General features: G+C 42.3%; 1 protein-coding gene across 10 annotated transcripts in view; it reads left to right on the top strand.

Annotated features, from left to right (window-relative positions):
• Positions 1–14,380, top strand: part of PHACTR1 (phosphatase and actin regulator 1) — a 320,938-nt gene that overhangs the window by 296,435 nt on the left and 10,123 nt on the right. For all 10 annotated transcript variants that reach the window (XM_083187909.1, XM_083187905.1, XM_083187902.1 and 7 more), the window contains 3 exons: positions 3,035–3,350; positions 8,308–8,537; positions 10,778–10,934. In XM_083187909.1, coding sequence (XP_083044035.1) covers positions 3,035–3,350; positions 8,308–8,537; positions 10,778–10,934 — 703 coding nt within the window. The remainder of the gene's footprint in view (positions 1–3,034; positions 3,351–8,307; positions 8,538–10,777; positions 10,935–14,380) is intronic.

The following is a 14,380-nucleotide window of genomic DNA, read 5'->3' as shown; positions in this document are numbered from 1 at the left end:
TATTTATGACCAAAATAAAGTGTAAATACTAATCTTTATTTGGGTGCAAAACATTAGCTTACAAATAGCATTACAGTTTGGTAGGAAATATTACAGTACTTTACATACAATAGATGTACTGAGGAGACATCTGACCATTCATGGACAAATAAAGGCATTTGACCTAAGCAATAAACAGCTATAGCTCAGTCAAGTTTGACCAAATATACAGTTATGAAGTCGATGTTCGCGATGTCTAACATTGTGACATCTGGAAAAGGTTGACATTGACAACATTTTGACATGACATGCTGACATTAGAATTAAAGATTCATTTAAGGGCAAAGGTTAGAACATTGTGAACATATCGATATTATGGCAATAAACTACCCATTTACAGAATACATTCTTTTTATCAGTCCTATATGCATTACCATAAGTGTAGAAATGATAATAAATCATATGCACCTGTTCAGTAACACACTTTATTTGCTGTCTATGTCTGTAGATCCTGCGCATACTGTAAAACTGTATTGCTGCTTTTGACGCTAATACAAATTTAACTTGGGCCTGTATTCAGCAATCCCTGGCTCATTTAGGTGTCCGTTACTAACCTGCTGTTATTGTGAGAGGTCTCTGTTGAAAACACATTGGAAGTGAGCTTTTCTTCACCCAAAGACTCCTTAGACACTTGCAGCTATTTTAGGTCACTGTAGGAATAAATCTGTGCGGATGAACTATGGGCTGCGGATCTTTTAAACAGCTAAACGGATTATCTACTTTAAATAAACTACAGTATGTACTAAATCATCTCCCTTTCCTATCATATCTTCCAAAGTGTATGGGAGTGCCAGAAAGCTACTAAACACTCAAAAAGAGCCATGTTTATCCAGAAATTAGCCACGTATATGCAGTATGTGCTTACGGGTGCAGAGAGGAAAAGGAGCCCAGTGACAAGACCCTTCAAAAAGCCAAGAGTTGCGTATAGGGCCTGGAAGGGATCCAGGCCAGCTGTGCATAGTGCCAGACTGGGGCATCATAGGCCCATCGGGGAAATGCAGTGATAGGGGCTCACATTTAGGGGTGTGGTCAGCCTCCACAGAAGCTTGGGTGATCTTCATATGTAAATACTGCTACAATGTGGTACTGTACAAGATTAATAACAGCAATGTACTTCAGACAATACACGGGATACATATGTATGACCGGTGTTCAGGATGCCAGGTTTTCAGAATACCAATCCCAATATCCTAAAGGAGGGAATCCTGGCAGAGGTGAGGTAAGTATACTTACCTTCCTCCTGACCTCCCCCAACCCTAACCCTCCCTTTGAGCAGCCTAACGGAAAGCAGCCTGACCATAACCCTTCCTAATAGTGCCTGAACCTAACCTCCCCCCACCCCACATCCTATCCTAACCACCTCCCGCAGCCTAACAGTACGTCCCCACCCACACACTAATGCCTAAACCTAGCCCCCCTTATTTTTCCAGCCAAATGCTTGTTCTGCCAGCATACTCACCATTTGGCATCCTAATTGACGTTGGTGTGCCACTTGTTGGGATCCTGGTATCGGTATACTGAACACCGGCATCCTGACTGCATCCCGAATACACCATAGTCCTGTGCAGTATAATGTAACATATGTATAATTCAAGTGCATAGTCTGGAACCTGAACCCTAGAGGAAAGAGAGGGCCCTCAAGCAGGGGGGTCCAGCGTGGGTTTCCCATGTAGGGCAGATCAGCCCACTGTAGTCTTTTTTTGTTTTGTTTTAGGCAGCATGTATATATGCAACAATGAGTTGGCAATGACTCCCCTATCTCCCAGGCCTGTCATTGCTTTGTACAGCCCTGTATGTATCTACAATAAACCACAAATTTGTATGTACAAGTATATGTTTCTCATGCAGTTCTGAAGGTATGGATTGTGCAAGTCTGGACAGATTATACTGATATTTCAACACAATGCTTATTTTGTTTCCTTCATGTTCATCCTATATCTTATGGGTACATGTCACATGATCCAAAGTTTAACACATTTGTTTTTTTTTTCTTCTAACTATTGTGTGTGTTTAATTTGTTGGTATATAGTGTCCCACTGGTGGGATTAAGATATCTCAACCAAAAATGTATTTGTTGTCTATATTACTTTTAAGGTAGCACAGTCAGAAAAGCATGGGGACATAGGTTAATAAAATGTTACTTATTTTGGGGTTCTTTAAATAATAAATAAGATATATAGAACATCTTATAGATTTGTTTAATCATTGTTCCCTTCACTGATCATAAAGTCAGTGATTGTGATTTGTGAGTTTGTGAGTCCAACACAGATGGGCCTAATTCAGACCTGATCGCAGGACAAATTTGTTCTCAAAATGGGCAAAACCATGTGCACTGCAGGTGGGACAGATGTAACATGTGCAGAGAGAGTTAGATTTGGGTGGGGTGTGTTCAAACTGAAATCTAAATTGCAGATTCAAAATAACACAGCCAGTATTTACGGAAACAAAAAAACTCCCAAATCTAACTCTTTGCACATGTTACATCTGCCCCACCTGCGTCAGGGCCTGATTAACCAATAGGCTGACTAGGCTGCAGCCTGGGGCATTGGGTCCTGAGGGGGGGGGGTGCACCTCTGGCACAACAGATTGCGCTTGGATGGGAGCGCTTCCTGGTGCTGCTGGAGTTGGCGGCAGAGCCAGGTCTTGTGAGATCTGTGAACTGTGGGAGCAGTGGTGCCTGCAGGGATTGCAAGATCCTCTGAGAGGCAATGTTATAGAATTTTAGCTGAATATGAATGAAGAAATTGGTGGTGGTGGTGGTGGTGGGGGGGGGGGGGGACACTTCTATATTAGCCTAGGGTGGCTGTAACTGCTAATCAGGCCCTCCCTGCAGTGCACATGGTTTTGCCCATATTGATAACAAATGTGTGCTACAATCAGGTCTGAATTAGGCCCCAGGTTAATAAACTATCATTGTCCTATATTGATTTTTTAAGACCTTGCCAAATGGTTTTAATTTGTAGTACAAGATTTGAAGTGTGCTCTTCTTCTCTAGACTCCGGAGTACCTATGAAACTGCCTTGTATGCCAGGGAAGATGTCTCCTCCTCTACCTCCAAAGAAAGTCATGATATGCATGCCAATGGGAGGATCAGATTACTCCCACTCCTACTCCAATCAGAAAAGCTCCCAGCATCACCACACCATCCTACCTTCCCAATTAGCCGTCCACCAGCACCAGCTTCAATATGGCAGCCAGCATATGTCAACTGGATCCAACTCAGGGTCCATACATTCATCCCTACCCCCAGGATGCAGGGTCATCGAGGAGCTAAACAAGACATTTGCCATGACCATGCAAAGACTGGAAAGGTACTGTACAAAGCTGTGCAGTATATTTACTTTACATATGGCTAGATGATGATAACTGTGCTTTATTTAAGTATATTCTCACATATTTATCTTTAAATGTACTGTACTTAGGTGCTTAACACAATACATACTGTATATTAATAAATATGGATATATAGTATTTCCAAAGCACTGCAAACAGATTACACTTACTATAGAAGTAGTTATTATGAACATTGGGCCTGATTCAGAGTAGTACATAAACGAGCACACTACTCCAAATGTTGTGGGTCTGTGCATGTGCAGGATATGCAGAAAAGGTCCTGCGTTGTCACTCAGTTCCTCCAAGCTGCATCTGTTTGGGGGTGGAGCAGGGGCATGGTTGACGATCCCCATTTTCTGCGTGAGAGGATGCAGATTTCTTGGTCTCACAAGCAGGCAGGAGCCAGCAATATTAATAATATATACTGTAATAAGCAATATTGTTGACAGTGAAAATATCATCAGTTAAGATAATCAATCCTGGCCGGGACTCACCACCCCAGCCAGGACTCGATTGCTACAGACAGTCTGTAAATGGCAGACAGAAACGGACATGTAATGGCAAATCCGCGGCCATTTTTCTACAAAACAGATGCCTTTTTGCCAATCCATGGACTTTCCAACACTCAACAGTCCGAACATTGAATTCCGGCTGTCGAGTTACAGTCAGAAGAACCGAGAAACGTCTTGGGATTCTGACTGTCAGGATTTCAGATTGAATATTCCCCTTAATGTACAATATTGTAATATTTTTTGTTCTTGTTGTATACCCTAATATACATACATGAATTCTCAAAATAACAGGTATCATCAGTAAAACTAATGTTTTCAACTGTACGATCTACCTTCCTCTGTGAACTCAAACTAGAGAGTGCGGTATAAAACATAAATGGAGACAATTTTTATAAACATTAAAAATTATACTGTATATCATAATAACTGTCCCTCAGTCCACTGAACCTAAGTATGCATTGATACAGTATGGAAATACAGTTACAGACAAAGGGTGAAATGTAATAATGTGAGACAATCAGCGGCAATCATTAACACTGCAAAAGCAGTTTGATTTTGCAGTGTAAATGATTGTCACTAAAAAAATCTGGAGATTTCTTACCAAATTTCTCACTTTCTGGTCCTCTCATCCTGTTACATTTCACCCATACAGTCTACAGTATGGAAACATTCACATAACTTTAGATTTCCTATGCTGCATTTACTGTACATTTCATGGGTCATCTGGACAAACTGTCCTGTTATCAGGCAAAGATTGTGGGAAGATTTATGAAGCAGTGCCTGGTACTTTATCACCGGCCAATCAGCTCCTGACTGTTAAGTTACAGGCTGGGTTTAAAAAGGGACAGTTAGTAGATGATTGGCCGGTGCTAAAGTACCAGGCACTTTATCACTTCTCCTCCCTTCACTGCTTCATACATCTACCCCACTGTTCTATATAGGAAAGTAACAGCTGTATGTGACATATGTTCAGAACACATATAGGTTTCAAAATGATTTTATACAAGCTGCTCAGTTTTACAGAAAGAGTGTGACAGAACCATGAGAACGTCACAAGTAGCTTTATATTACAAGGCATTTTGCATTACAGCTTTTAGTCAGGAGTGCTCCTGTACAATTTCCCCAGCCTTCTATGTGAGTTTAGGGGGTGCCGGAGATGTGCATTATGAAGCAATCAGTGTGCCTTCTATCCATTTGTCGCATTGCCAGTGTGTTGAATTGGAGAATCAGATGGGATTGGATTGTGTCAGCACTTCTTTTATATATGCCTCTAGCAAGTGTGGCTGACCAATTACCATTCCCCTGCCTTATAGCGTGCCTTGTTGAACTATTTGTAGCAATAGAAATTCAGCTGAATCTACCCTTTCATTTAGCAGTGATATTCAGAGAGAAAATGAAGCAGATGCATTCAGAATATGAGCAAATTATTTATGGGTCTGTGCGTAGTAACTAGAAGAGTATTGGGCTTTAGCAGAGATGGCAATACAATGATAGTCTTGCCACTTACAGAGCTGATTCTCTGAACAAAGCTGTTACATTTATAGATATCCTAAATATAGATGTAAGATGTGGTGTGTACTGTGTGTGATGAGCAAGTTTTATATACTACAGTGCAGTAATCTTACAAACCTATAAAAACCATCACCTAGAAGCTATAAGTAATGCCTGGTACACACCAGAACGACTAGGGCCCGATCCCCTCAATCTAGATCCAATTCCGACCAATTGGATGTAGATTGTAGGTAGATTGGGCCCTTTTTTTCCCTGTTCTGGTCCGATCCCGATCCGATGCGCGGCCCCGCGGGTCGGTTGGTCGTTATTCAGATCCTATCTGCTGCAGGTAGGATCTGAAGAACGACCATACAGCCGGGTGTGGGTCACCATCGGATCGGACCCGCTCACGGTGCACATCGTGAGCGGGTCGTGCACCCCCCCCCCGCGTCACCGTGAGCGGGTCGGACGAGACACTGACGACCCACTCACGATGTGCATCGTGAGCGGGTCGTCGTGGTGTGTACCCTACATAAGGCTGTCTGGTTTTGTGGATTCAGGCCAGGAATGGATGCACTTTCAGCAAAACCACTCTGTAGATCATGCAGTGATGTAGACTCATATTGTATATGTATCATATGATGATAGTGTGTCTCTCCGTGAATATATATTTCATTCATTTTTGTAGTATTCAGGCAAAATGTTTGGCAGCAGTGTTTAGACTCTGGGTTTAAGCAGATGTATCCCAGCTACAAATACAGTATGTTCTGAGCACCAGGTGTTTGTAGCCAATCGTATAGTGGGGGTTATTCAATAAGGATCTCAAAAGCAAAATCTTTCTCTAAAGGCCCATACACACTTGCCGATTTTCAGCTTAAAACCGTGCAAAACAGCCGTTTTGAGTGATTTTCAAGTGAAAGTCGACTAGTGTGTATGCCCCACTGATGGCTGACTAGCGATGATGCGCGATCCGCATCATCGCTAGCGAGGTGGGTAGTCGGCTGGTTCTACCATCACATCTAGCGATGATGGCTGTTTTTTTTTAGCCATCATCGCTAGGTGTGTACGGACGACACGGCCTCCGGGCTGAAAGATGAGAGACTGGTAGCCAATCAGGAGCTCGCGAGCCGGTGCGTCATTTGAAATAGCCGCGCCGCACACTGTGCATGTAACCCCTGGTGCGCTGCATGGAGCCCCTGGCTTTTGGACTATTTTGCACTGTGGGGCATAATTTTAATAAGGGGTGGTATTATGTGGCCCACATTATTCTTTTCATAGGTGTGTCGGATAGGCCATAAATGTAAAGCTTGCAGAGAGGAGCTGAACACCCTAACACCCACCCTGGCTGTGACATATTGGGTGGTGGGGAGTGAGTTCTACCACCTATCCAGGACCACTTTAAGCACTGCTGCCCACCCATACAAGCGGTAACATAAGCATTGCATGTGTTACCTCCGCCACTGCCCCCCAATGTATATTTTTTGTGGCGGTTACATATACATTGCTGGCGCAGGTGAATGGATTTCTCCCTACATGCACGACTGCAAATGAAATTGTAGCCGTGCACGTGGGCAGGATTTTTCCAGTCGGGGCAGTGCGAGGAGGGTGTTTACCTGATCGCTAGGCTCCAACTATACGTAGTCCAGCAATCAGTTCTAATCAGGCCCCAAGAACAGAAATGCACTGAATAAAATGGCCGCTGCTCCCACCCTTGGGATTCATACCCCACCCAGTATGTAAATAGCCATAATGAAATATTTTCAGCAAAGTCTTTCGCCTCCTGAAAATCTCTTGCTCTTTGAGAAAATAGCTCAGTGTGTACGCAATACTTTGGTGAAAGATATATCTTTAACACATTTTGGCCAAATCTTTTGAAATTAAAATCTTCTAGTGTGTATGGGCCTTAATGGGAAAAACCATGTTGCACTAAAGGTGGGGCAGATGTAACATGTGCAGGGAGAGTTAAGCTGGCCATACATCAGAACGATATCAGGTCTGAATGCACGATTTTGACTGGTTGTGCCATGGACACTTAATCCATTGTGTGCACATCGTAAGGTATTGCAGTGCGATTTGTAGTCCCGCGGTCGCTCAACTGATCATACGTGCTGCACGTATGATCAGTTGGGATGGCTTGTGGTCGTAAGCAGATCATATGTGTTTTAGTTCGATCATACGACCTGCATCATATGCAGGTCATTCTAATGTATGCCCAGCTTAAGTTGCAATGTGATGTGACTAGGATGCACCAGGAGATGCTAGCAAAGTAACATGGCATCGCCCACTGTGTGACGTATTGAGGCCGGGTGTATTATTTATGTATTTATTTATTTACAGTTTCTTATATAGCGCAGCAGATTCTGTTGCGCTTTACAATTGGAAACAGTGTAAAACAAACCGGGTAGTAACAAAGCGACATAGCGGTAGGAGGGCATAAGGATGCATCTGACCGAGGGTCGGTTTATATCTAACTCTAAATAACTAAAAGACTTTCCTTCAATAGCTGTCCTATCATATAAAAAACTTAGGTAATGAGGTAATGCCATTTTATTAGACTATGGGTATGCTATATATATGTATGTATGTATGTATATATACTGTATATATATATATATATATATATATATATATATATATATATATATATATGATAGATAGATAGATAGATCGACACTCATTCACAATAATGGTACTAATAAAATAGTAAAAGTTAAATTTTTTGATTTTTGATTAAACAATACAAAGTTTATGTCACTATTTAGGTTGCACCATGTGTGCGAAAAAAGGTTAATTAGCAATGGTGAGGGTGGAAGGTCAAAGCAAAGTTCTCTTATTATAGTTCTATCCACACTCCTATTGTTGGTAATGTGTGTTACAGTATCTCACAGAGGAAAAATGAAAGTTGATTTGTTTCTTTTCTAATGTTTTTAAGCTCGGGGTTACATGGAGGAGACAGCATGTCAAAGATGGGTGGATATTCTGACATGAGACAAGTGCCAACTGTTGTTATTGAATGTGAAGATGATAAAGAAAATGTGCCTCATGATACAAATTATGAAGACTCTTCATGCCTCTACTCCAGAGATGATGACGATGATGATGATGACGATGAGGAGGAAGATGAAGAAGATGATGATGATGATGATAGTTCACTATACACAAGTATGCAGTCTGAGACATGTATATGAAAACTGGTATATCATGTATATTTCGTATTGCTTCCAAACTAAACCTTTATCCTATATCCAAAACCTACATAACAGCAATACTAGCTGTACAGCTGGGTGTAAACCTGAGTGACACGTCAGTGAGCCAATCCAGTTCTGCCGAACTGAGTGACTGACAAAGGTAACACACTTTAAGTGTGTACACACGGTACAATCCAGCATGAGATTTTGACTATATAGTCAAGATCGCATGCAGATCGCACAGGTTTTTTTACCTTGCGATCCCGATGCGCGCTCCCGGGACAGCACAAATCGAAACCCAGATAGACAGGGCAGCAATGACTATATAGGGGAAATCTAATGCAGAGAGCATGAATTGTATGTTAATAGCGCATAAGTTAGCAAAGATTGCATAGCAAGTCAAATAACCAAGGAATCTCACCATGTGTACACACCATTACTGATCGGACACTTGAAGTGTTGAACAGGATTCCAAGTTGAGCGGGCATTTGAATCTGCCTGCCCAGCAGTGACATCTGTCCCCCACAGCAAGTGTATGGGTAGTCAGCGGATGGCTCATGCACACTCCCAGATTGCCTGATAAATATATATATATATATATATATATATATCACCCATGGTTGTGCTGAAGTGCTGATGTGATGTATGTGAAGACATTGTTCACAGGCATACCGAGGGTACACACAGGCACATGATATATCAGTGGTTTGATTAATTGCCCAATGTATTGGCCAGTGTTTATCCAGGTTAAGATAGGCATATGTAATCATGAATTGTTATTTGGCAGCAAGCAGATACTGGGCGGTATTCAATGAGCCTGATTCGCCATGTTTTTATGGCGAATTTGTGCTGTTTGGCGAATTTTGGACTAAAACGGTGAATCACCCTATTCAATGACCAGATGGCGAATACATTTGAAGGTTTTTTTCGCCATGATTCACCGAGTAGCAATCGCTATCTTTTGATGGAGAAGTGGAATGTGAACTTTTAAAATAAAGTGTTTTGTTTTTGACATTTGGTGTCAAAAAATCAGGAATTTTATTCTGAGGAGGGGCATGTTACTTTTATTCATGTGCTGTAAGCACATGAATATATATTTAATAAAAAAAAAAATATATATATATATTTTTTTTACACAGCAGCCAGCAGGGGGCGCCGGAGCCGAGCCGCTCATTACATATTCATATATTCACTGCACCCGATCGTTACGATCGGGTGTAGTGAATATAGGTCCCCTGCTGGCACCCCCGGGGGGCAGCCTGTGCTGCCTGGCACCCGGGGAGCCCACCTCCCCCCTACAAATGTTCTGGGGCAGGCAGAGAGACTTCCATCTCTCTGCCTGCCACCGTCCTCATGCTCCGGAGCTCATATTCGCTGGTCAGGGGCTCGCTGCCCCTGACTCGTTGAATACCGGAGCCGGTGAATGTGCAGCGAATCCAAAAAAGCATTCGCTGCACCTCGCAGGTATTCTCATTGAATACCGCCCATTGAATGGAAGAGCAACACTGTCAGTGAGTCTAAAGCCCCGTACACACTGGGCGACTTTCATGTGAAAGCCGATCAGTTTTCTCGTGTGAGCGGCTTTCAGTATGAATGCCGCCCAGTGTGTACAGGACAGCGATAAACGGTGAGCTGCCGGACGCCGCTCATCTGCTGGTATTACCAGCAGATCAGTGACGGAGGGGATGGCTTTCCATAGTGTCTTGCTATGGAAAGCCGCCCATCCCCGGGGAAAATGGTTGGGCAGGGGGAAAACCGCTCAGTGTGTATGTACTGAGCGTTTTTCTGCCCAGCTATTATCCCCATCATCGTGCACCATACACACTGGGCATACAGAGACGCTGTTACCTGGAGGAGACATTAATATAGTGTATACCTAACATTATACAGCATATACTGTGTATATAAAAATAATAATAATAATAATACCTTGATAACTGAAGTAACCAAACCATTTAATCATAAAATCTAATATCTTAAAAATATTCTCCCAAGATTAGTTTTCATTTTGTTCGAATTTTATGAAGTGCGCTACATATAAAGCAGATGTATCACAGCTTCAGTCACTGTAAGTTAGAAACCAGTGAGGTAATACAACCATATAACATAAATACATTAATGTGCCAATGCGCTGTAATGAAATCTAAATTCATTTATTTACCATTTTGTTTATATTTGACAGTAAGATAATTAATAAGCAACTTATTTTCCAAGGTTCTCTGGCATTAAAGGTCCTCCGGAAGGATTCCTTGGCGATAAAGTTAAGCAACAGGCCGTCCAAGAGAGAATTGGAGGAGAAGAACATCCTTCCCGTGCAGACGGATGAAGAGAGGCTGGAACTAAGGCAACAGATTGGGACTAAACTGACTAGGTAGAGACAGTCAGCACTGCTATTCTTATTTTACAGTTATATGTCAAGTAATATTATTGAATTACCATAGTATATATATATATTAGTATTTTGAACCCTTCATTTGCCAGGATGTTAGTTATTGAGGGGCAGATTTATTAAGCTCGGTGATGTGATAAAGTGTCTGGTTTTTATCACCGGCCAATCAGCTCCCAAATGTGAAGTTACAGGCTTAGTTTGAAAAATGACAGGTAGGAGCTGATTGGCCGGTGATAAAAACCGGACACTTTATTACTTCACCGAGCTTAATAAATCTACCCCTGTGTCTGGCTTTGTGCTTGTTCTCTCTTCCCCTACCTTACCATTTCTGTCCCATCTCCAACCCCACCACCACATCATGAATATTAGTAATATACTGTATCAGCACTAACAATATGTGATACATCAGCAGTATCAGTGGTCAATAATAATCTGCCACTAATAACAAAGGTCCTCACTGCAGTTTGGACTGCTTGTGCGCACAACATGTATATCTAGAATTTTTGTCTGAAGGTAATTTTTATATTGGCTGCCAACACATATTGCTTCCCCACCAAAGTGCAGCTGTTAGAACAAACTACAAAACAACATTGCTTTGAAGTTTTGCACAAGATCTGATGTCATTGCCCAGAGCTGGTATAAAATAATAAGTAAGGAGCCCCATATAAGTATCCCCTTCACTCATTTACAGTATTTCATCTTGACAATCTAGTTCAGCCAGATAAAAATATAGCTATTACACTGATCCCAATAGTGTGTCTGCTTCATCTACGCCACTCCTTTGGTGCTCCCGCAATAGTGCTGCCATTTTACTTCACACACTGGGCCTGATTCTGGTTCACTTCCAAAAGCAAATTCTCTCTCTAATGGACAAAACCATGTGCACTGCAGGTGGGGCAGATGTAACATGTGCAGTGCACATGGTTTTGTCCATTCGAGAGAAAATTTGCTTTTGCGAGTGAACCAGAATCAGGCCCACTAAAGATCTATTAAATAAAGATAGAGAATATTGAGAGTAAAAGTAGGACAGCAAAAACCAATGTACAGATGGCAGCAGTTACAGACCCCCAGGCCCATGTAGTCTGTGTGTTATTGTCCTGCACTATAAATACATTTCTAATGTTTATTTGAAATGTTCTTTAGCATAGTCTTGTTTCCATTTGTAAAATAAATAAACTACATAATATATTTCATTTCTACTTTAACACGTTTCCTCGAGAATGTCTCCAAACATCTGTATTATTTGAGTTTTTCTTCCTTGCATCCTCCAAACATTGCTAAGCTCATTAACCATCAAGTATTTAAACATTTATTATATCTGATTGCTGGCCCTGCCTGGGAAGTTTCCACACTTATAGGAATATTAATAATTACTACAGGGTTCATTCAAGTGCAGTTTTATTTGCTATCATGTGTACTTCCATGGAAGTGATAGCGCTGTCAGGTGATGCAGCAGCAGGCATCTATGTCCTAATATGGAAATTCCTGCTCTTCCCACCCTATAAATGGTGGCGATACTCCTCACAAACCTCTTTGCCAACCCCTGAATGGCAGCAGACTTTCAATCACTCACAGTCTGCTGCCATTTTGCTTCCGACATCCAGTTACATATCATGTCCTCAGTAGTGCCAGTTATATATCATGTCCCCAGTAGTGCCAGTTACATATCATGTCCCCAGTAGCGCCAGTTACATATCATGTCCCCAGTAGTGCCAGTTACATATCATGTCCTCAGAAGTGGCAGTTACATATCATGCCCCCAGTAGCGCCAGTTACATATCATGTCCCCAGTAGCACCAGTTACATATCATGCCCCCAGTAGTGCCAGTTACAAATCATGTCCTCAGTAGTGCCAGTTACATATCATGTCCCCAGTAGTGCCAGTTACATATAATGTCACCAGTAGTGCGAGTTACATATCATGTCCTCAGTAGCGCCAGTTACATATAATGTCCCCAGTAGTGCTAGTTACATATCATGTCCCCAGTAGTGCCAGTTACATATCATGTCCTCAGAAGTGCCAGTTACATATCATGTCCCCAGTAGTGCCAGTTACGTATCATGTCCCCAGTAGTGCCAGTTAAATATCATGTCCCCAGTAGCACCAGTTACATATCATGCCCCCAGTAGTGCCAGTTACATATCATGTCCTCAGTAGTGCCAGTTACATATCATGTCCCCAGTAGTGCCAGTTACATATCATGTCCCCAGTAGTGCGAGTTACATATCATGTCCTCAGTAGCGCCAGTTACATATCATGTCCCCAGTAGTGTGAGTTACATATCATGTCCTCAGAAGTGCCAGTTACATATCATGTCCCCAGTAGCGCCAGTTACATATTATGTCCCCAGTAGCGCCAGTTACATATCATGTCCCCAGTAGTGCCAGTTACATATCATGTCCCCAGTAGTGCCAGTTACATATCATGTCCTCAGAAGTGCCAGTTACATATCATGTCCCCAGTAGTGCCAGTTACATATCATGTCCCCAGTAGTGCCAGTTACATATCATGTCCCCAGTAGTGCCAGTTACATATCATGTCCTCAGAAGTGCCAGTTACATATAATGTTTTCAGAAGTGGCAGTTACATATTATGTCCCCAGTAGTGCGAGTTACAGTACATATCATGTCCTCAGAAGTGCAAGTTACATATTATGTCCTCAGTAGTGCCAGTTACATACATGTCCTCAGTAGTGCCAGTTACATATCATGTCCCCAGTAGTGCCAGTTACATATCATGTCCCCAGTAGCGCCAGTTACATATCATGTTCCCAGTAGCGCCAGTTACATATCATGTCCCCAGTAGCGCCAGTTACATATCATGTCCCCATTAGTGCCAGTTACATATCATGTCCCCAGTAGTGCCAGTTACATATCATGTCCCCAGTAGTGCCAGTTACATATCATGTCCCCAGTAGTGCCAGTTACATATAATATCCCCAGTAGTGCCAGTTACATATCATGTCCCCAGTAGCGCCAGTTACATATCATGTCCCCAGTAGCGCCAGTTACATATCATGTCCCCAGTAGTGCCAGTTACATATCATGTCCTCAGTAGTGCCAGTTACATATCATGTCCCCAGTAGTGCCAGTTACATATCATGTCCCCAGTAGCGCCAGTTACATATCATGTCCCCAGTAGTGTGAGTTACATATCATGTCCTCAGAAGTGCCAGTTACATATCATGTCCCCAGTAGCGCCAGTTACATATCGTGTCCCCAGTAGCGCCAGTTACATATCGTGTCCCCAGTAGCGCCAGTTACATGATATGTAACTGGCGTAGCGCCAGTTACATATCATGTCCCCAGTAGTGCCAGTTACATATCATGTCCCCAGTAGTGCCAGTTACATATCATGTCCTCAGAAGTGCCAGTTACATATAATGTTTTCAGAAGTGCCAGTTACATATTATGTCCCCAGTAGTGCG

Source organism: Crinia signifera, chromosome 5 (genome assembly GCF_055691185.1).
Source record: "Crinia signifera chromosome 5, ASM5569118v1, whole genome shotgun sequence".
Classification (NCBI taxonomy): domain Eukaryota; kingdom Metazoa; phylum Chordata; class Amphibia; order Anura; family Myobatrachidae; genus Crinia; species Crinia signifera.
This window is presented reverse-complemented; position numbering and strand designations above follow the sequence as displayed.